Source organism: Anopheles arabiensis, chromosome 2, assembly GCF_016920715.1.
Source record: "Anopheles arabiensis isolate DONGOLA chromosome 2, AaraD3, whole genome shotgun sequence".
NCBI classification, from domain to species: Eukaryota; Metazoa; Arthropoda; class Insecta; order Diptera; family Culicidae; genus Anopheles; species Anopheles arabiensis.
The window spans coordinates 40,300,863-40,324,324 of NC_053517.1; the positions used below are offsets into that span (position 1 = coordinate 40,300,863).

Below are 23,462 nucleotides of genomic sequence, written 5' to 3' on the forward strand. Positions count from 1 at the left end.
GATTGCAGGTCGTCTGGTGCGGTAAGCCTCCGCCACCAACCATCCCGCCCGCGGCCCAAACCAAGACGACGCGCACCACCGGCAACGGCACCTCGAACGCGGACGCCTTATGAGCCGAGGAGCCGGCCGTCGACGAGGCCAGATTTATGGTGGAGAAGTACATCGAAATCGCGAGTGTCTGAGCGACGGCCCCCGGCCAGCCCGGCCAGTCCGCGCGTGCCGAACGGTTCGACTTTTGCTGAAGCGGTCCCGCAGCTCCCGAGCGGCGGCATCAGGAGGGAGGCCGATGGGCCTCCTGCTAGTGAAACATGTCTGTAAATATTAATTTTCTTCTGACTTGTGTTTCGTTTTTACGGCATGTACACACACACACACAGCTGCTGCTAGATAAATATACTTCCCCGTTTGATGGCACGAGCGAGTGTTTGCCTCCTGCCAAGTGTGTGTGTGTGTGTGCGTCTGCCAGCTCCACCTTAGGTGGTGATACTTACCGGCCTCGCGCATTACTTCCACGCGCGCGGCCTCCATCCTAGCCCCAAATATAGAAGCCAAGCGAAAGTATAGCCCCCCAGCTTTTGTCCATACAGACCCACACCTCTCGGAACACTCCACGAGACACCGCGAAATTCATTTGCACTTCGGGCGCACCGACTTCGAACATCTAAGCTATCAGCCCCCCTGGGATGCTTCGGAATGGCCAAACCCTCCCCGAAGTGGTCCGGTGGTCTCGCGGTGCTCGCTGGACTGTCGCTCTTCCCCCCGCTCGCTCCGAACCATCGCCCTCGGCTTTGTGTTTTTTTTTTTTGCGTGATCGCTGGCCCCAACGCAAAACGCAAAACCCCGCGCGGGTGATTTATTTCGGTGGCAATCAACCGGTGGCGAATGTGATTGCGTCAAACTTGTCCGGACCGCTCCCGTTGTCTTTGCTGTAATAGCAGCAGTGCTGACCTTCGCCGAGCCGGACTCGGTGGTCGTTCGGTGCGTCAAACAACCGCAGCATCCGCTGCTCCTACACCGCAGGGAAGAACGCTGAGAGCGCACCGCCGTCAAACAAACAAACAAACCCGGCGCGCGCGTGCTCGGTTACTTGGGAACTTGGCCACCGCTCGGTGTGCTTCGCCGTGTTCCCGGGAAGACCTGCGGTTGACAGGTCGAGTGACCGAGTGACGCGTTGCTGTATGTGGTTGGCCCTTACAATGACACACGCACAAACGCACGCTCGTCTGCCCATTTCATTACGTGCTCCTTACCGCCCACTGGGAGCATCTAATGATATTGTTTGATGGGCATGTATGTGTGCGTGTGTGTGTGAGTGTGTATCATGGCCACCACTAAATTGAAACCGTTGCAATAACGGCAACATAATCATAATCCGCAACGCCGGATTTCTAATCAGTAGGCGCTCCAAATGTCTTCTCCTCCGCCCGGGGTTGCCCTTAGCAACTGGTGACATCGGTGAAGATGTGCCACCCAGGAGATTGTGAGACATTTGATTTAGTGTTTAAGTGCGTGTGTGTGTGTTTACGTTTGATAGTGATAGTGTGGCGCCGCCTGTCCCAGCAGATCGATGATTTCTAATTATAAGCCTATTAAGCAGTAAAGTTCCCGGTTCCCTTTTGAGTTGTGCCCCGGAGACATTACCCGGCCACCGGGCAGCAGAACCTGTGCGGTGCTGCAGTGTCGGTTCGGTTTGCAGGCACCTGGGAGGGGGAAGAGGGAGTGGACCGATTAGCAAATCGTTCAACATGGCCGAACCGAAAAGTGATTAGCGTGTATCGATGCACAACGCGGCCGTGCGATTAATCGCCGCCAGTCGGTCCAATTTCGAATGCTCAAGCAACCGTTGTTGAACGCACTAATCGCCCTGCGGTGTTAAATCATGTGTTTCTGTATGTGTTTGTGTGTGTATGTGTGTGTGTGCGTGACTCCACTCGGACATAACGTCGCCCCAGGTGTTTCGGGCGGCATTAGTCGAAGATTTGTCCGCTCTACTAGTAGTTCCTCGGGGTCTTGGAAGTTCAGGCTCAACATCCGGCTCGCGACAACCTGCTGGGGCAATGGTGCATTTTATGAGGCTACAGATCATTAGTTCACATGCGCTATTGGCGATGCTGTTGGCCATGCTGTGCCAACCGGCTGACGTCAGTCCGACATAGTTGATGTGCGATGGCGAACGATGTTGAAGCATGGCCGGTCCCTTTTATTTGAACCCTTGGGAAGACACGGAACTGACAGAGAATATTAATTTAACATAAAAACTCACACACACACAGACACACACAAATTTGCTATAGACGTACACGCAGGTAACGTAATACACTTATCCGCGCCTGTCCTACGATTTTTAACCTTAAACGGCGCTCCTTTTGTAATGGTGCACTGGTACGAGAAGTGGTTAGAAACTGTACATATTAAAATCAGGCATGTAATCTCCGATCCGAACAGTCGAACAGTGAACAGCTTCACTCCGAAACGTGCGTACCTTCCGGTTGTTAGTTGTTGTTGAAATTATTGCGTCCCGATCCCGACGCGGTTCGGTTGGCGGTTCTTGTTACGCAAACTGTTACGTGCACAACTGGAAGGCGTTGTTGGACCAGTTTCTGGAGCTGGAGGCACGAGTACACGAGATAGTGTAGTTTAATCCCGTTTAGATGATGGTGTTTTTTCTATGCATAAATGGAAGATTTTTAACTTGTACTAACTAATTGAGAATATTTAAGCTAGTGTGTCAAATGTTTACTACTCCGTGCTAAGCACGTTAAGCAAATGTGTATGATACATTTTTTAAAAGAATTGCTATATCTGAAATGTAAAATATTTGCTGTACTGTAAGTCCGTTTCTCCATTGTATCGATGTAAAAATGCAAACCGTATTCTCTTCTGTGTACAAAAAAAAACAATGTATGTTTTTAGACTATAAATTTATTAATAAATTTACTCCACTTTTTACTGGTCATTTCAAATTGTTTCACTGGGCAATTACTTTGAGAAATATGGGGAAACTAAATATGGTTGGTTTGGGTTATATTTAACGCAATAAACGACGGCCAATGTAAGAGGGTGCAATTTAATCGATTTAAACAAAAAAACGACGTCATTGAGTGTAGACGAACAAATCGCTTATGATTCCGCAGAATTATCATTCAACGTATGGGTTGATAATAACGTGGATATGGTTTTCTTGCTTTATTGTTTCGTTTGAGCTGTCATATATTTTAAACAAAAATAAAAAGCATTTAAAAAAATGCAGATAAATAACGAACCGCGCTTAAATATAAACCATGCAACATTTCATTTTGAATTACATGAAACATTTCAGCTGTCATAAATAGTTCATAGCAAATGCCGCCAGAGGACGCTTCTCGCTTTCATTTCCACGTTTGAATTCCTCGTTACGTCGACCAAAGATGTACCGAACCAAAACGTTTGTGATATTATCAAAACACCCATACAAATAGACGCTTCGCCATCAACATCGTCGATCGATTGATGCAGTTTGTATTAATATTCCATAAAAAAATAACATACTCGCCTACTGCCCTGCCTTCGCGGCGTAAAACAACATTAATATTCTGCAGGTGCTGCACTATCTAAAACTTACAATATCTTTTAAAATTCGCTGCATCGTTTCGGAATTACTTAACGTATAGTAAAAATTTTAATCCTTTTCCTCGACACAAAACCGAGTTTAAAAATGTTTTCAAGGTACACATGCACACCTGCGCAACCGCGCTTAGTGTCTGTCGCGCCAGTACTGTAGGTTGCACATTCCATGCACTTCAACTAACTAAGCACAGCTACAATAAATACTCTTCATTAAACGTCTACCGCTCGATGCTCGACCGTACGAGCATACGGGCACTATCTATTAAAACCCTAGCAGTATCTGCCTGCATGCTACTCTCGTGTCTTACGCATAGTTTAAAAAAAGTTAATTGAGGCAAACAATATTTGTACAAATTTCTGCCCAGCATCATCCATCAGCAGTAGCAGTAAAATAATCTCAACTAATCTCGGATTTCGATGGACAATCCGTTGAACGAACCCGTTCCAGCGCGTGGAAAGGTTGCTTCGACTGTATTGCTTTCTTGCTTATTCCATCGGAATTAGTTCCGCTTCGATAGTACAGATATTTCGGTACAGAAATATCCAACATCGAACTAGCTCCTTCCCGGTGGCGGGGAACGCCGGATGCATTTACAATGCACTAAACGTATCGCAAAAGCGTCGACACGCTCAGTGTTTCCTGTGGCTCCGTCGTGGGTCGTGATCTCTTCCTGGTACAGTGGGCTCATACGCTCAAACCAGCGTCGACAGTTCGTGCGGTGAGTTGGCAGTCGTTACGTTGCTCATGTCGAGATTGTTGTTGTTGTTGTTCGCTCCACTGCCCGGCATGCCGGGACTGACCGAACCGGACGCGTCCCGATTTAGCAGCGCACCGATGACCTTCGGCGTTGGCGGGGTGGCCGTAGCCGCCCGGACACCCGCGTACGGTGGCGGCACGTAGGAATGGTTGAAGCTGATGTGCGAGTGATTCCCGGACAGGGGCGTTACCGGCGTTAGCTGCGTGATCGGTGTCGTGTGACTCGCCTGCGAGTTGTGTGTGAGCGGCGTGTGGTTGTGGTTGCTGTACACGTGGTTCAGGCTGATGTGATGATGGGCACCGGAAGCGTGCCCGTTCTGGTACTGGTGGGCCGCGGCCGCTGCCGCCGCCGCCGTCGATATCGTGCTGATCTGCGGCGACAGGGTAAGGTTGAGGTTGAGCGGCGTCTGCCGGACGCTGATGGTCTTTTCCCGCTGCCAGACGAACACGTTGTGCACCATTGCGCCACCGCAAAACACAATCCCAACGCCGATCAGTATGCTCGTCACGATGGCCGGTGTCGAGTGGAACTGGGTGAAAGTGTACAGGATGATACCTACGAAAGAGAGGAGTTTGGTCAGATCTGGATAGTGCGCAAACGAAGGTTCAGCAGGGGGTTTATCTTACCGGTCAGAAAGATTGGTATCGAAATAAAAAATCCACCAACGGCACACACGCGACTCACGCTGGACTTTTGTAAGTACTTATTGCCCCTGGAAAGAAAAGCGTTGAAAAGCAAAGATGCCATTAGATCAATTAAGGTTGTGTTTGCTTTCTAATGCAATTGCACTCGCTTGCATGATTCCATGCTATTCCATGGCTACAAACTATTTTTTTAATGATTTTTCACACTAAATTCCTCTTTTCCTTATCCCTCCCCCGTTGCACATTCCGCTGCAGATGAATGCAACTCACTGATTTATCTATAATTAAATCAAACCGAACGACTCCCAGCTTCTCCCATTTGCCCCACTGCTCACTGTTCGGGCCTCATCTTTCTAATCGAACTCATTCCGTTCCGAACCGTTTGGCTAATGAATCAATAAAACTGCACAGTACATACAAAGACGGGCCTGCAACACAAACCGTGCTCACTCGAGCGGAATGTGCTAATAATACACTACCATAAAATGGGTGAAGCCGTACAGCCTGCTACAGTTACGGTTTCATGCTGGTCGGATGTCGACAAATGGCGAGAACATAAAGATGGATCACAACACCCCACCAGGGGGGGAACGGAGTAAATCCTACCCATCGGCCTCCGTTTGGTAGTATCCGGATTAGGCGTTGCATTAAGGTGCATTGCAACAGTGCAGTGCATTTTTCGGAAGGAGGGGCGAAGGAATACTACTGTACCATGCCCAACGGCACGTAATCCTTCTGTATGTAGCGTAATCAAATTAATATGTATGTCCTGAGGGATGTAACACCGTGTTCGAAAATAATCCATTTCGGCATGCAATTGGCCTTTGGCCTCATGTATGCAATCCATTTAAGGTCACACATTATTTGCTGATGTAGGTCGGTGGGTCAACCTGTGCTGTAAGTTGAATAGTAGACTAGAGAATTTGTTACTTTAGAGCTTCTTCCTAGAATAACTTAATTTACATCAATCAGTCGTCCTTCGTTTCGCATTAACAAGGATTCGCAGTTTTACACTACCTTGATATAGGGTAAATATAATTGATGTGGGCTTCGTAATCGCGGTAAAATTTGGTTATAAATTGTTAGTTTTTTATCTCCACTATTCAGCCTCAAGTTTTGCTATCTCGTAATGAAACGAGGAAACTTATTGGTTTATTTTTATATTGTTTATTCTTATCCTAATTTATTTTCAAAATGTGTGTACTGTACCCACTTTTTGGATTAGTTTTATTTTTCTTTTTATATTCCTTTTCTTTATGTAGCTACAATGTTTTGAAGAGATACACGACAATGAGTACGAAACAGTGCTGCAAAATGTCATTGTCAATGTCATAAAAAATCTGACTGAAAAAAATCCATGACTACGTCGCGTACTCAACTGTGATGACCAGAGGTGATACTCAAAACGATTTGTGTGACCAATACATGTTTCTAGACATTTTTGGGACCACCGCTTAATCAGTCACTACGTCATGATTTTTCTTTACTGTGATCAGTTCTGCAAAATGTCACTGACATAGACATGACAAATTCTGGCTGAAAGAAAATCATGTCAGCGTCACGAGCTCTACTGTGATGATCAGAGATGAGACTCAACTAGTTGTTGCGACCATTACATGATTGGTGACATTGTGTGCAACCAACTCTTGGTCAGTCACTTGGTTGCAAAATTTTCTGTCGGTGATCATCACGATCATCAGTTATGGGAAATATGCGGTGCGTGCGAGTGGTCCCAAGCAACACAACGAAGATGCTTTTTCGCTCTGTTTGTCCCGACAGACCATCAAACTAGATAGAGCGAGAAAGCATGCTCATTTTGTTGTTTTGGACCTCACGCCAAGTATATTCCGAGAATGTCGTGATAATCGCCGACAAAAATATCGTGACCAAATGAGTGACCAAGAGTTGGGTGCTAATCAAAATGTCACCAAGCATGTGATTGATCCTCCAACTGTTTGAGTCTCGTCACTGATCATCTCAATTGTGTACGTGAGCTGATTTGAGCTTCGTTTCAGTCAATATTGTTGGTGACTGAATCAGTGACATTTGACAGCACTATTCACAGCCAGAAAAAATACATGATAATGCTTGCGCCGGCATTAAGCTAAGCTTGTCAGTCAGAGTATCGCGTAGGACTCCAGAATTCACGTGTCGCGTTCGGCATGTCATGACGCATTGAGTATCAGCAATGAGCATCAAGCTACCACGAATATGTTATTTATTTTCGTTGGACTATGGAATATGGAATATGGACATTTTGCAGTACTAGTATGAATTCCTATTATCTTCTGATAGAATTACATATTTATCAGCAACTTTTGCAGAGCAGAATTCAAGAAATAATAAGTTTTGGGAAAAACTATAATTGGAACTGAAACTTCCTTGGATGATACAATACTACACTCAATAAATGTTACTACCAAAAACCATAATTGAAATTCAATGTCCACTGAATACATCTAATATAACTGGTTCAACAACAACTGTATTTATCAGCTACATTGAAATTTATGGAATTTTATAACCAGACTACATACTTCTGTTATTTAAAAAAAAAGTTGTTGATGTTGATAAACTATAACATTAATATAAAGCTCAGAACTATATCAAACTATAACTAGGTATTGTTACACAAAGTTGTTTTCCGAAGAATTCATAACCTTTCTGTTTATATGGCGTGAAAGTAACTATGAATATGGAGTTTAATGCTCAAGAGCCCACCCCAGTTTTTTACCATCTAGATAGATGATCTTCAAACTCAATCAATTTCCAATCAAATGCCCCAATGAATATGACCAGCGGGGCTCAGTAGCATCGTACCAAGAAAACAGACGGCAGGCTAACTTCCCCTATGCGATCGAACGCCTAAGCTTCTACCGGCTTCAGCCAGACCTAATCCAGCGTAACAGCTTCATATGCTCCGATCGCTAAACGATCGCTACATATTGACCACCGACATCTCACCAACGCACAGGTTGTTGGCACACATGGTTTGGCAATTTGGCTCACAAAGCAGAGTAAAAAAGACTTCGCTCTCCTCTTCACTCGGAAAAAGGTCTAAAATGCGGAATGCAACCCTTGTCTTCCCGTTTTGCTTCCCCGTTTCCCCATTCTGATCCAAACCACACGGTCTAAGAGCGTGAGGCCGCTCATTAATGATTACAATCGCGAACACAAACGCCGGCACAAACGGTACTTTCGGTGTGCCGCTGGTTACTCGTACTGGTAATAAATTAAAAATTTCGTTGCCTTACCAATCCCGGGCTGTACACTAGGTGGACCAGAAGGGCGGTGGTTAGGCAGATAAAATTGTTCAATTGCTTCCCCGGTTGCAATTAGACGCGGAGGCTACGAGGCCTCTTCTTCGGGGGTGGGAAGTGAGTGTACACGAAAAATAAACAAAAACACACACACACACACACTGAGAAAACGGCCATAACCGGCATTATGCTGTGTAAGTAGTGTGCTTCATGCTACCCATTACCAACAGTAAAATAACTTTCGGCACTAATTTTAACCTCTTTTCGCTTATTTTACGACCACACACAACGATGTTTATATACAATGCACAATTTTCTTCTGTTGTGTTAGTTAGCTGCAGAGCACAGACCCCCAAAAAAAGGGGTTTAAACTGTGTTTTGAGTTAAACTTTGCTCGTCAATTCCCTGCACTTGCTCAGCTGGCCAGGACATATTGTGTGTCTGCATCTTGAAATTCTCTCTTCCTCTTAGCTTACACGTGCGTGTGTGCGACAGAGTGTTCATGCTTCAGTGCACATTTTCCGTTACAACAATTCAAGGGCCAGGCTCAAGCACCCGCCAAAGTGTTGGTCGTGAATGTTGCACCTTTCCCCCACGCTCAATGGAAATCGGTGGCCAACGTTCAAATTAAAAGACCTGCACCGTAACGACATGGCACAATAAACTCGCGCGCTGTATGTTTGGTGACAAAAAGAAGCAAAAGAAGATACCAAAACGGACGGCCAAATGGGCAATAGAACGCTCAGAGTAGTCCTTAAAAATGGAAGTGCAACAAACGACACAAAAAAGCGTTCATTTCTGTAGCACGTGGTCGAGGTATTAATGTTTTTTTTATAAGCCAAACGATAGGTCCGACCCACCGATGCAAGCTGAAACCGAATACATTTGTGAAAAGGGGTCCCTTACGATGTCCTGCTGCCCTCCATCTCCAACTCCATAAAAAAGACAACCCTCTTGCCACAACTGCTTGCTTTCCCTTTTACACACAGCCATGACAACGGGAAGCTAATAAACAAGGCGCAAAACAGAATGATCGAACGATAGTGATACTAGCGAACGGAAAACAATACAAAAAAGGGCCGCTCGTACGCAGCACACTTACCTTCCGGTCGTGGCAGGTGCGCGGACCAGCTTGACGGCGAACAGGAACTGAATGGCACAGACCAGCAGGCAGCACAGGTTCAACGACAGCGACAGGGCGCACAGGGCCAGCGTCACGTCGTACACGATGGCGTAATCCTCCAGGACGGCCGGACCGATGGTGGGTGGCGGTGGGTCCCGACCGCCGGGGGAAATTTTCAGCAGAAATATCAACGACAGCAGCGCAAGCAGCAGCGACACTGGATGGTTATAGTGACACAGCAACAGCACCAGCACCAGCAGCAGCAGCAGCGTGATGACGATCGTCCGGTTCATTGTTGTAGGAGTAACGTAAAAATGAAACGAATAGAAGAGGGGAAGAAAAGAAAAAGATGAATGAGTTTCGTTTGACTATGTGTGTGCGTGGATGTTTGCCCCTTTTTTGTGAAAGAATAACATAAAGTCATTTCTAGATGGTAAGCCCGCATGGCCAAACGGTGAACCGCTCGGAGGTACCATAAACCAATTAGCTGAAACAGGATCTAGCCGGGTGCAGGATGGGAAAAGTTAACTTTAGCTAGACATTCTAACAGGCAAAGCAAACAATTCTGAAGTGAAGAATCTTTCTAAGGCTAATAATCGCTGGTAATTGTTTTAACTGCTGTGAGAAAGGAATTTGACGGCCTTTAAAACGACTCAACATCTTTATTGGTTTGTTGTTCCTTTAAATAAAACTGACATCTGACCTTTGTAAAAAGTTTATTATAAATTTCTTTTTGTAATTTTTGAAATTATAATATTTTTAATATATTGTTGTTTTTTGCAAAACGAAGTACGAAAAAAATATAACAATACATTTTTTCTTCTGTGACACATTGAAGGAAACAGTTTTTCTGGTGCGTTCCATAAGTTACGTAACATTTTTATGGTGAAAAAAGATACATTTTTATTCCGGAAGGACGACTTCTGCTTAAGGAAAAAAGGTAAAGTTTTTATTCAAATTTGTAATATTGGAGAGGTGACCATTCCAAACTATGTCCAACATAAAGTAAAGTTAAATACTTCATATTTCATAGATTTGCACCATGTTCGACAAAAAAATTATAATTAATTTTCTATCGAGGGAATTAATAAATCAACAAGAATTTCTAAAAAATCTTAAACAACCTTCTTGAGATTCAAAACTCAAAACTTAAGTATTCAGCCTTCCCGCAATGCATTTAAAAAATAGAAATGATCCCTTCAAATATTAAAAAAAAACAATAGAGTTAATACATACAACTGATAATTAAAGTAAGCCTATGTTACAGTTGTGGGACGGTCTGGTGGTACAGTCGTCAGCTCGTACCAATTAACAACATGCCCGTCATAGGTTCAAACCCCGAATGGAACGTGCCCCCATACGTAGGGCTGACTATCCTGCTATGACATCAATAAGTCACTGGAAGCCAAGCTCACTTCACTAGTGGGTACAGGCAGGCCTTAACCGACAACGGTCGTTGAGCCAAAAGAGGAAGAAAAAGAAGAAGATGTTTCTTCTTCTTCTTTTGGCTCAACAACCGTTTTCGGTCAAGGCCTGCCTGTACCACTTGTGGGCTTGGCTTTCAGTGACTTATTGATATCCCCCCATAGCAGGATAGTCAATCCTACGTATGGCGGCACGGTCTATTTGGGGATTGAACCCATGACGGGCATGTTGTTAAGTCGTACGAGTTGACGATTGTACTACGAGACCGGCCTAGAAGAAGATGTTACAGCTCTAAAATACATGTCTTAACGTTACGTCATTTCAGGACTCGAATTTCGTATTGCTATACGAGTACGATTATGGGCCCAAGCGACAAAATCGACATGCTTTCTCGCTCTCTCAGGTTTACTGATCTATTGGGTAGAATGAGAAAGCATGTCGATTTTGTTACTTGGGGGGGTAAACCAGTAAGTTAGAGATAGTCAAGGCGTTTAAGATTGACTACCCTAGCTGCACTAAATAAAAAAATAGTGATCAGATAAGTAAGTCGAACGTGAATCAAACCATTACGTAATTCATGGACGGATACAAACTTTTTGCTACACATGATCGGTGAGTTTAGGACAAAATAATTCTAATTTTATGTTACGTAATGTATGCTTGCCCTAATAGAACTTTTTAAAACTAAATTCTAAAACATCTAATGAACTGATAAACAAAAACAAACTGTGTTTCATCTTGAAACTGCTATTAATTCTTATTGCCAAACATGACGATCAACAACATAGCAAAGTACCGGCGATAAAGGTGACCATCTTGTCCCGTTCTGCGCTTTGTATGATCGCTCCAACTTTTTGTAACCAGGACGTTGCATTTATTGTTTACTATAAAACCAGTTTTCTTTTCCGCCTCACCAACCTACACTGGTTAAGCACAATTAGCGTCCTCACTGGACGTGGGTGTGTGTTGGGACAAAATATGTACCGTACGAGCCATATTTAGAGGAAGTGTCCTTGCATATTTCATTATTCTGCATAGCTGATCATCCAGTCGGTGGAATGCCTTATTGACACGCTGCGTGTAGGCGAAAATGTTACTTTTACTTTTGTCTTTGTTTCTTATTGAGTTTCGTATTGAGTTACTTCATATTTTGTAAAAAAGAAATGTTTATAAAGGGTAGCTTCAGAAATATGTATAGTTATTTACACAAACATAACATGCTTCCAAACCAGTTCGTTCCAATCGGACTCATCGGCGTTATATCGCCCGCATAAAACACACATACACACCATCATAATCCACGGGCAATAAATCAACCAACAGCTGTGCTGGACCAAGCCTGCATGTGTGCATGTTCCCCGTAAAGTCGTGTTTCTCAGTGACAAAACGGCAACAACATCAGCAGTGCTTTACACTGCAATTTCAAAACGCTACACGCTTGATTTGCGCTTTCGTACACATGTGTGCTCGCGCACCACCAAAAATAGTCTTCCTACCCGAAAAGCAAACCATTTTCCAAGGCGTCTCGCTGGTGGGAACACACACGCTCTAGCATGGGAATGGCCGCAGCATCGATGAGTCAGCTAATTCTCCCCCAAAACACACCATCTGGATCATCAACGTCGCTGCTGCTAACAGCAACTGTGACGTCATCATCATCACACACACACACACACACACAAACATACAAGCAGTTAAAGAGAGAGAAGGATAGCATACCTAAACACAGCAACCCGAGGCTGGTCAGCGCTTCCCTCGCCCCTAACCGGTCCTTGTTCATGTTGATCGTGCTGCTGAGGATGTTGTTGTTCGTCGTCGAGTTGTTGTGATTAAAGCCGGCCAGTCCCATCGCACCCCCGCCTCCTCCTCCGCCTCCTGCACCAACTCCACCGATCGCTCCGTTGCCGAGCGCAACCGACAGCCCGCTGAGGGCGGACGCGTTGTGCAGGATGTTGTTGTTGCTCGTGTTGGTGTTGTTGTTGTTGTTGTTGTTGCCGGTTCCATTGCCGGTCGAGGGCGACATGAAGGAGGACGACAGCAGCGTCCGTCCCGGGGGGCCCCCGTTCATGTGCTTCGTGCCGATCGGGGGCGGCGGTCCGCCCGTGTTGGTCGAGTTGATCGTGGCAGCCGAGCTGGCCGACACGGTCGACACGTTCAGCGGTGGTATGGGCCGACCGAGGCCTCCGCCACCACCACCGCCACCGCCGGTCGCACCGCGCATGGAGCGATTTTGGCCCGTCGTTACGGGCCCGGTATGTATGTGTTTTAGCATTGAACATGTAATGTATCGGTCCGTCCGGGCGTGCGAAAATGGGAGCCGCTTTCGGTGCGACTTTCCTATTAGAGTAGTCGCATCACGTACACAGGTCTTTTGAGCACGCAATACAACAGCAACCGGCCAGAACTATCGCAAACGGGCGGCACATGATGCGTGTACTACGACTGCTCCGAGCCAATTGGGACCAAAAATAGCACTTTGTCACAAACACACCAGAGCGTCCCGAGCCGCCGGTCTTTACCACGTGGTGTTGCTGCTCGCTGGCTCAGATCCGACTAATAACAACAACAAAAAACACACGCTCCACAAATCAACAAATCGCACAGGTGGCCTTGGCGAACGTTTGACATTTCCACGCGTCATGCACCGTACCCGCAACCGATCACTTCATGATCACGGCGTTTTCGTTTCGAATTTTCGTTTCGGCCTCGCAGCAAATCACTTCCGCCAATTTTACCCCCTTTCCGGCAATTTTCCACACTCCCGGCCGGAAAAACTGTTGAAAATGGGAGGAAAACACGCACCCAATTGACACTAAATGCACACAACGACGCAGCATGCGATATAGATAAACACACTCTTGTTTTGCTTCTTCTTCTTCTTATTCTTCTTCACACTAAGAGCGAGAGGCAGACACACACAGACACACGCGAGAGGAAATCGGTTCGGCGGGATCGGGAGGTAACGGCACTTTTAAGGGGCCGGAATTATGCGCCCTTTTTTTTTGCTCCGCTCGCTACACAGGAACACCTTTCCCTTCACCGCGCGCCACGAAGCCAAATCTTCCCAGCCTTCGGAGCAGAAGATTGTGACAGAATCTCAGCAAACACACACACAACCGAACACGTCGTTGTACACGAAGCACTTCACGCAATGATCGCACGTCCGCTCACGGGAAGCAGCAGCATTATATCTTGGGCACACCGAAATTGGGACGGATGGATTTGCACGGAACACAAACACACACACGTTAATCGAAGCGCACGCTTGATCAGCTCTTGAACATCACACACTTAAGCTTTGGCCGCACACTGCTGCGCCACTCTAGGCACGAGATTAAATTCCCTAATGCACCACGTCACACACCAGTAGACTGGTTGCCGGAGCAACGACGAGCACGACAGAGCATCCGCAGCAACCGCGCGAGCCGCACACCGTCCGAAGGGAACCGTCCGTACGACTGTACGTGGAGTGCGGACCGACGACCACACCACTACACGACACCAGCAGCACTGCCGACGAGCCGAACTGGTTTCTGTCGGTGTCTCTCCCGGCGCGCGCTAGCGAGAGCCGAATTCGTGGACGCGTCTCCCGCGACGGGTGCGCAGCTGGGTCGTTGAAAAAAGCGCGCCCGAGGGAAAGGGGGAGGTGAGCAATTGTAGCAACTCGCTACAATTGGAAGATCCAGCGGAGGAGTGCAGGCCGGGAGATGGTATTTAGGGTGTTTTTCCGATTATTGCAACCCTTACGCGCGCTCGCACAAACACACACACACACAAACGTTGACGTTGCAGGATCGAGGAATGTCCCGCGGGAACCTTGTCAGGATGATGGCGGCGGCTGCTGACTCGATCGCTGGCGCACCCCGTCCGTCCGCGGCTTGGGGTTCCGTCTATCTGTGGAAAGAATGCGGTTGCAGGGAAGAAGAGTGAGCGAAAGAACACAGCAACACATCGCAACACACGGGACGGGGAAGGTTGGCGCAGGGAAAAAAACTGGAATCGGCACCATCGGGGTACGAGCGAGATCGCACGCTTTGTTTTCTGTTTGCCCTTTCTTCCATTGAGAAACTCAGCCTCAGCCACGGTTGGAGTGGAAAGAATGACCTATCGAGTGGTCTGGGGCCGCCGGCACGAAGTAGGCGCAGCAACCACCAGCAAACGGCGAAGGGACGTCGTCGTGGTCGTACCGTCGTCGTCATCTTCTTGTGGCGCACCTTTCCCACGGCGCACCGCGGTGGGCTGTGCTGGGCCGACCGAACTGCCGCTAAGTCTCGGCGTGTGTGTGCGTGCACCCGCTTGCGCTTGTGTCTGTGAGTGAGCTGTGCAGTAGGGCACGGCGGCAGAAGTAGGCACAGGTAGAAGCTGTTCTTGGCTGTGTCTTTTCTCCAGGGGCCACCGGGGCAGGGAGTTGGCTAAGGGTAAGTTTACCTTCGATCAGTCCGTGAGATCGGTGAGAGGAGATCACTCTCGCGCGCTCTTCTGGAACTGAAGGAAGGCATATATATGCCTCTGCCTGCCGCTCGCGGCCGTCGCTTCTTTTTTTTGGGTTCGTGCTGCTCAAACGAGCGACCCAAACCGGTAATATGTGTCAAACGTACCAGAAACAGTTTCGAATTACTTCTTTTTTTGGTGGATGTCGTGAAGATCACAAACAAAAGTGGGCCTCAAACATGGACACTTTTTGAGTAAAGCTTTAATGGCAATTTAGGTAGAGTGTTCGGTAGAATAACATCTCTACAGACACCCTGGGCACATCGCAAACCCTTCTAATGACAAGAACCTGTAATCGACCGAGCGAGCGCAAAAGGGCACCGCGGAAGGGAACAGGACACATGTTTCGCTCTCCCTCCGCATTACAGCGGGCATTTTTCGCGCGCGTTCGGCTTCTCCAGCTCCGTTTTGTCGGCGTTCTGGCAAGAACCAGAATTTGTTTCCAAAGGTTTGCTGTATACACACACACACACACCAACACACACCCGTAGCACATTGGACACGGTGTGAGTAAAAGGTCATCCGGCGATGATCACCGTGAGGCACCGTCCGATAACGGTTGACCGAGGGATCCTTCTTCGGTGAAGTTTCCATTTCACCTGCTGCTGCTGCTGCTGCTTCTTCAGGTTGTACCTGTCACAGGCGATCGAGGCACTCGACGTTTCGCTACGTGGAATCAGAAGCTGCAATTTGTACCATACAAAAAGTGCATCGGTGAGTGCAGTTTTGGTTCTCTCTCTTTTACCTTCCAGTTGAGGCAAGGAGCGAACGAACGCTTCGGCGTATATCCATCATCATCAGCACATTCATTATGTTTGTATCAAGAGGGAAAAGAAGGGTCGAATGTGCACAATGTACAGAGGAGTGTAAGACTGAACGCTTGTTTCCGTTAAGAATTGTGGTCTTAGGATGACTTATTGCATTTTTTTGCCGAATATCTTACTTACAATCTCAGGACGACTGACACTCTTTCTCGAAATCTTGTAACCTGACGAAGAACTTGTATGAATTGTCTGTGTTGCAACATTTGCTACTGTCACGTTATTGTGTAATTTTATAAACCCCGTTTCTTGTCAACGTGTTTTCAAACCCTTATAACTTTCGCGATGATGATCGATTTCTCTACAATGTAGTTTAAACCCTCCCAAATGAAGAAAGACCTCATCATCAGGATCCCAAAAATATTTGCCTTTCGTCAACAACAACACCAAAACTGCTCGCCCCATAATTACAGTGCACCGCAACTGAGTTTGGTGACACGGTGGTCCGCCATGATCCATCGCACCTTCACTGTATGGCTTCATTGCCGGTTACAAGACACCCCGCAACACGTACAAGCGAAAATGTTAAGACCCGCTCACCTTTTTCCTCCATACCAGGTGTGATACTGCCATGCGACTGCTACCATTGGCCATTGAACTACCCACCACCCGTGTCCAGTCCAAGCGTTCAATCAAACGTTACGAAGCGTTTCGGGAACCGGAAAGTAAACCAACTCATCGGAACCACTGGGCGATGTGCACGGCTTAAGAATGTGCGGCTAGCTCTCGGGAATGTAGCAGAGGAGGCGTTTGGCGTTTTGTTTATTTACACGGAGCGCGCTCGGGATGGTGTTTTGGACAACCGGTGCCAACCGTTTGCAGTTGCCGCTTGGTTTTGTTTTGTTCTTTGATTTGTGAGTTACAACGTTGCGTGGTGCGCGGCATTTCCTTCCTTTACGATGCAGCTTAGGCAACTGCACAAGATGCCAGCGAGTTTGGATTTAGAAGCATTGCACAACTGCTTCACATCCGATGGGAGACAAACAAAAACAGGGCTCGAGGGCGGTCCCCGTTGCTTTACATCATTCAGATAAATTATGCCATTTTTATAAGATTACATACTGATTCGCTCACAATTGATGACTTCTGACATTTCAATTATCTACATTTGCATAGCAACGATTGTTGCAAGACTTTCAATGGTCAATGGTTTAACATAGTTCTCTCATGAATGATAGCAGCGCTCTCGTTTCTCAAAACATTAATTATCAACGAGACTGCCCAAATGCCGGCCCGCTACCGTTAGGGTTCGGCAGCGCTTGGAATGAAGTCGTCCAAACTCAATTATTACTCACAGCTCATCAAGAGTACTTATGACACAACTTCGCATCAAAAGGAGAAAAAAAAACTCCCCACTAAAAGAAGGTCAGCATTATTTACGCATTTTCTAGCCCGTCAAATTCACCTTCCAACACGCTTTCAAAGGGGAACCTTAGCTTACCTTTTCTTGCGCAAGCTGTCCCCAACACTCGTCTAATATTTGTACACGACGGCCGCTGTCACAAAATGGCCTTTTTTCGAGGGTTTGTAGAGCTACATTTTCCCAACGGAATAGAAACATTCAAACCGTAACCGTTTGCCGTTTCCAAACACTCGGTCCCTCGCTTTCGTGGGGAGCTGTTTAGCCAAGGAACGGGTAGTTGATTGAGTTGCTCTAGGAGGGGCAGTGGATTAAGGGAGTGTGGGGAAGGGCAGTGGGACCGATTCATTATTTCAATGCAGGTCGGAGAGGGTTTTCCACGATCTTCCACGAGCTGACCCCACTAACCGTGTTGCAAGGTGCAGGTGCTTTGCGTCCGATTCCTCGGCGTCCGGCCGAACGCCCAAGGATTTATGATAATGGGTGTACCGTGTCTTCTGCCTGCCGCTTTTGCTGGCGGTGCAGAATGGCAGCACGACTACGGTCGGCCAGCAGAGTACAGTAATTGAATAATACGGTTGGAAAGTTCTACACAACAGGGTGGGAAAAATCAGCAATTCCACTGCCGAACACGATAAGCCTGTGTGCCTGCCGGCTCGATGAAACACCAAACCAAGTCCACAACGACAATCTCATTCGCTAAAGTTGAGTCAAAGAGCCGCAGCACGATGTGTCTTCATAAGCGGTGAGATCGGGTCCGGGCTAAGCAGAAACCGTTTCGATTGTTGAGCGTTCCCAGGGTGAGAAAAGTGATTAAATCATAACAAAAATGCCTTTCAAAACGGATTCCCGAATGCTAGGCTGTTGGGTTGACAATTCCAAGAACTTATTGGAGTAGTGTTTTTTCGCAGTGCTTTATATAATTACGACGTTCTTTGTTTTTTTTTTGCCAGCGTAATAACATCGGAAGCTACTTTACACTTAATTAAGCCACAGACTGCGCGATCAGGGCAGTACCGTACGGCGAAGCGACGCGCCCTGGACGGGTATTAATGTTACCGGGACTCGGGACCGGCCACTCAAGCATAATGGATGGTCATTTTAACGGATTTCTCGCACACCCCGGAACCAACCAATCCCGGAAGTTTGACGATCGCGATCTAAGTTGTTATGATCGCAACTCCGTCCCAGGGGTTTGGCGTTGGCACGAGAAGAGAACGCGTTTGGATGGTCTGTGGCATTAGGAAGTGTACGTGAGAATATTGGAAACATGTTTCCAGAGCTGTGTCTGAAAGATGGATTATTTTTAGACAGTCTTGGACAATCTTAAGTAAAATTTCTTCAAAATTTAACACACATACAATCTTTCCGCAAGGAATTCATAAACACACACAACATGCAAAAAAGTCATCAAATGCGGCAACTAAAAAGCTGCTCTCCATGATCAGCGCAAGAAAAACCGCCCCCTCCGCCCAATGAACCAGATAGAAGACACACTACAATTACGCTACCTTGCCAGAGTGGGCTGCTCGGGAAGCAAAACACACACAGACACTGAACCCCGCGTAGTCTAAGCCCCGCGCGGTCACAAAAACAACACCACGAGCGAGTTTGACCGGAAACCGGAAAGCTTCGGAAAGCCGCGGTGAGCCGCCCGGGGTGCGAGGTCTTTGCACCTGATCGGACAAAATTATTCGTTTCGCGACGACCACGACGGTATGCGGTATGTGCTGCCCGTGGAACGTAAAACATTCCGGCCGTATATATGCATGCGGCCGTCTTTCACCTCACGCCGCCCCGGCTCCATCCGGATGGAAAAGAAATAGAACGAGTACAGGGCCTGTAATCTGCGCTCGGTGCATAATTAATTCTACGTCTATGTGCCAATCTATATTCTACCATCATTACACTATGTGCAGCTCCCAGACCGCCCACCCACCCCGCTCCTCATCCCTTCCGTACATACTCGTAATTCCACCCCGCGTAATTGAAACAACATCCAAGCACGTAGCTTTATTGCGCGTACTGTTGCTTTCCCTGCAGTTGCTTCTAGCTGGGTGTGTTCTTTCTCTGCCATCTGCTATTCGTTTTTTCGTCTTCTTATGTGTGTGCCCCCGCCTTCTGCAGCATAGAGCGGACTGCTCCATTTTCCTCACCTGTTTCCGGGGGGCCGGGGATGGTGGGAAAATCGGGTGGGTTTGAAATGCGGGAAGACAACCGAAGAACCAAATCGACCTACTCATACCGGGCACAACCGGGCTGGTCGGATGAAGATCGGCAGTAATTATAAATGATTGAAAAATTATGCACCTAACTGAACGATGAATAGATGTCCAGGCGAGATCGTTCCTTGCCTAATGGGCTGGTGCAGCTGTACTTGGTAGCTGTATCTTTAAACGGAGTCCCATAACAGTCTTGATGGACTATCTGGAGCACAGTTTTGTAAGAGGCGTACGATAGCTAATTATTGGTGACGATCGCGAGACGCAAGCATAACATTTACCCCTAGGGAGACATAATAGAGAGGACAACCTTTTAAACGGGTCATTGATGTTTCTAGTGTTTGCAGAAGTTTGTTTAAAAAACTCAAACCCAATATGTTTGACATGTTCTTTGTACATTTTCTACCCACAATTTGGCTCTGAATTTCGCTCATCTTAGGAGTAAATTTCTATATCAGTTTCCTCAATTCGGTTAGGTCAAGCAACGGTTCTGCACTTACGATAGGTTGCAAATCAACACCCGGAGTGACATAGGTTCTGGGTTAGTCACAAGATTCGGATATGTTTGATGTCTCAGCGCCGAAATACCTGTTTATTATCAGTCCCACAATCTTGTTACGTTAGGGGTTTGTTCCAGTTCCTCACCGGTGTGGTTTTAGGAGCAGTTCCAAGTGTAGTTAGGGATCAGTTTAGGAGCGATATAGGCAAAGGATCTCTTTCAGAACATGTATGGGTTAAAGATCAGTTCCAGTACCGGTATGGGTTTCAGATCGCTTGTAGGATCATGTAAAGATCACTTGTAGGACCAGCATAGGTTCAGAGTCTCTTCTAAGACCAGAATAAGTCAGCGATCAGTTTCAGGAGCTCAAAGGTATTGGGAATATTTCCATAACCAAGATAGATTCCAAAACAATTTCAAAATAACATCGATATAAGTTTCATTAGCGATAGGTTAGGTTAAGTTAGAGATCAGTTAAATGACCAAGACAAATTTGGGATCTATTTCTAGATACAAGTTGGCCAAAGGTGCTTGCTGATGTCTTCATCAACAGCGATATCAAGAGCTGAACTCAGAAACATTTGAATTCATTGCGATCGTTCGAGATCGATTCCAAATCCAGGATTAGTTTAAGACCAGATCCTGGACTGTTGTAGGTTTAAAATTTATCAGACTTTATATCCGTTCCAGAACATGGAAAGATTCGAAGCTAAAACCATCACAAGTTTGAGAACCTTTCCCCGTCTGTGGGCTCAGGTGTTTCTGAACTGAACATTGGAATTGCGTTACGCTGCCATGCTATTGGTACAAATTATGTAGTGTTTTAAAAACATAAATTAATTATACTTATTTTTGTTATAAACAAGAGCAAACCGGTTATACTGTTGATAAACAAATTTCATTCAAGCTGTGCCCGGGCAGGATACTTCATACCGTTTAATGTTATTAACGGTTGGTAACCTACTTTATTCCAGTTTATAATTTCCATGCATACAATCGAAGACAATATTCGATTCTTGCTCTTGTGTTTTTTGGTTGTCAACCCTCCATCCTGTGCAGCCATGTAAACAGGATAATTACGCTCTTATGCGCTCAATGATCATTTAATTTAACAGGTTTTTTTGTGAAAGTTAATGGGCAGAAAGTGCATTTACACGTATTACGTGCACAACAGTAGTAAACTATAATGTTGATGTAGCGCAGAGCTTTTATAACTTAAAAGTGTATGGAAATTTCTGTCCGCTTCATTTCGTGCTTGTTGATAGCTAATGGTGCACATCAACCCGCCTGCTATGCTGGTTTTATTAAATGGTTAATTTTAACACCTATCTCCCAACTGATCGGCCAGTGTGGTTATGGGTGAAGATCACTTTTGCTGATTCATAAATTGATTAATCGGTCGCTTCGGTCTGATATTTTGCTAGCAATTATTCAATTCATCCAATCCGTCCATTTGCCTTCACGAAACGCACCACCACCCCACCCATTACAGCCTCCCTACACCCTACCGTCTATGCGATCAGTGATATGCTTATTGAAAGAAGAAGGGGGGGGGGGGGGAAACAATATGCATGCTCTTAAAGGCATTTCGAAAATGTTGTTGGGCCGGCCCGGTACAAACGAACGCGAAGAAAACGGACAAGCGTACATAAAACGCTGCCTTGGTTTTCGTCACTGGAACCGGTTTCGCTGATTTTTTGGCTTCTTTTTATGTCTTGTTTTTTCTGCTTTTTTGCCAAAATCATAACGAAAGATCCAAAACACCAGCCAACGCGTTTTATGGCGGTTTTTTTTGTATTTCTCTTCCCAAGGTATGCCAACCCGAAGCGACAGCGGAAGCCATAACATTTAGAACCTTTACATAAGAGATTGACATTAGTTCGGTGATCAAAATTTACAGTTTTAATTCAGCTACGATGAATAGCATTATGTGATCCAGGGGAAAACGACTCAAATCGTTTGATCAAATGTGAGGTTGAGATGAAAGACCTTTCTTATATAGAATGCTACAACTATTTCCAGACAAATTCCTATTTGTTTTGTGCACTACGCACTCCCTTCAAGCATTTGCTTCGTCTGCGGTTTCCTGCAAACAGATGCACGCATTCATACACACAACACCAACTAACCGCATCATCATCCGGCCGGGTATAATAAAACGTCACCTAGTTTAGAGCTGTTTGCCACTTTGCTAAGCATACGCACCTGTACGAAAATGTTTGCTTTATGCATACAATGCTGCACGGTGAACAAACGATCTGTTTGGCCAAGATGTCAAAACAGGCAAATGCTTTCTGTATTAATGCAACAATTTAAAGTGAAAGGAACAAATGCCCTTTTGCTTACGTTCATTGACGAAGGAATGTGCTTTTCACGCTACAAATTCACACTAAATAGTACGCACGCACTCACAGTCCGCGTGCGAAGAGCTAAACATTACGACCCATTTTTGGGAACACCGGTAATACAACAGCACCCGTACCCGTACTACCCAAACCATTAACCAGCTAGGCCAAAAGTGTGCACACTCTATTCCTTTTTTTATATCACCGGTCTCCCTACGAACCTTTAGCACAGAAGACAACGCTCTCTCAAAATACCAGGCCACTGTGTGGTGTAAAGCACCGCGAGATTCGTCATTCAAACGCGCGAACAGCCTCAAAGGGTAAAACAGGCCTGCGGGACGCGCAGGTAAAAACGACCGTTACAACTCGCGCGCGACGCACTGCACAACCGCACACACGCAGCAGCTCGAACCGTTTGCGGATCACAACAAAACGCAACTCACCCCAAGCAGGAAGCAGAGAGAGAGAGAGAAAGAGAGTGAGCATGGCAAGCCGCGCTTGTTAAGGTGATGATCAACGAATGCGATTTCGGGTGCACAACGGAACCTTACAAATGTTTGAACTAAACGTAAAAAGCTATGCGGTTGTTTTAGTTTTATTTTAGCAAGTTGATTTGCTTTAGAATATACAAGATTTTTCAAGTCAGTTTCGAATGTAAACATTGTTATTCACCGCATGCAAAATGTTGTTCCACATCGATCTGATATTTCATTTTCATCATAATAATTTCTAATTTCTACAGCATGGTTTTCAACACGACTTGAGCTGGATTGAGCTGGACAGTTCTTTGTTATGTGTTGGAAATCATGTGTTGAAACTTACATTTCATTTTGAAGCTAATAAACCATTTGACAGCTGTTGAAAAACATCTTGGATGCGATGAATAACAATGTTTACATTCGAAACTG

The 23,462-nt window shown here is 46.0% G+C and overlaps 2 protein-coding genes across 5 annotated transcripts in view; one reads left to right on the forward strand and one right to left on the reverse strand.

The window, feature by feature from the left end:
* The window catches only part of LOC120896129 (allatostatin-A receptor), a 47,227-nt gene extending 44,271 nt beyond the window's left edge, over nt 1-2,956 (forward strand). For all 4 annotated transcript variants that reach the window (XM_040300023.1, XM_040300022.1, XM_040300024.1 and 1 more), the window contains exon 9: nt 9-2,956. In XM_040300023.1, the coding sequence (XP_040155957.1) occupies nt 9-113 (105 nt within the window). In that variant the 3' untranslated portion in view covers nt 114-2,956. The remainder of the gene's footprint in view (nt 1-8) is intronic.
* Nucleotides 2,957-3,475: 519 nt separating this feature from the next.
* Nucleotides 3,476-22,972, reverse strand: LOC120895621. The gene is made up of 5 exons (XM_040299122.1): nt 22,776-22,972; nt 12,536-14,710; nt 9,371-9,608; nt 4,991-5,076; nt 3,476-4,919 (listed from the first exon to the last, which is right to left on the reverse strand). The coding sequence occupies exons 2-5, from the start codon at nt 13,086-13,088 to the stop codon at nt 4,300-4,302; spliced, it is 1,497 nt and encodes a 498-aa protein (XP_040155056.1). The 5' UTR covers nt 13,089-14,710; nt 22,776-22,972; the 3' UTR covers nt 3,476-4,299.
* Between the last annotated feature and the right edge of the window lie 490 nt (nt 22,973-23,462).

Excerpts from the sequence above, each read along its gene's own strand:
- LOC120895621 (XM_040299122.1), bottom strand. The coding sequence starts at position 13,088 with ATGCTAAAACACATACATACCGGGCCCGTAACGACGGGCCAAAATCGC. Across the intron at positions 5,077-9,370 it reads GCACCTGCCACGACCGGAAG|GGGCAATAAGTACTTACAAA; the intron begins GTAAGTGTGCTG and ends TTTTCTTTCCAG. Across the intron at positions 4,920-4,990 it reads GATACCAATCTTTCTGACCG|GTATCATCCTGTACACTTTC; the intron begins GTAAGATAAACC and ends TCTCTTTCGTAG.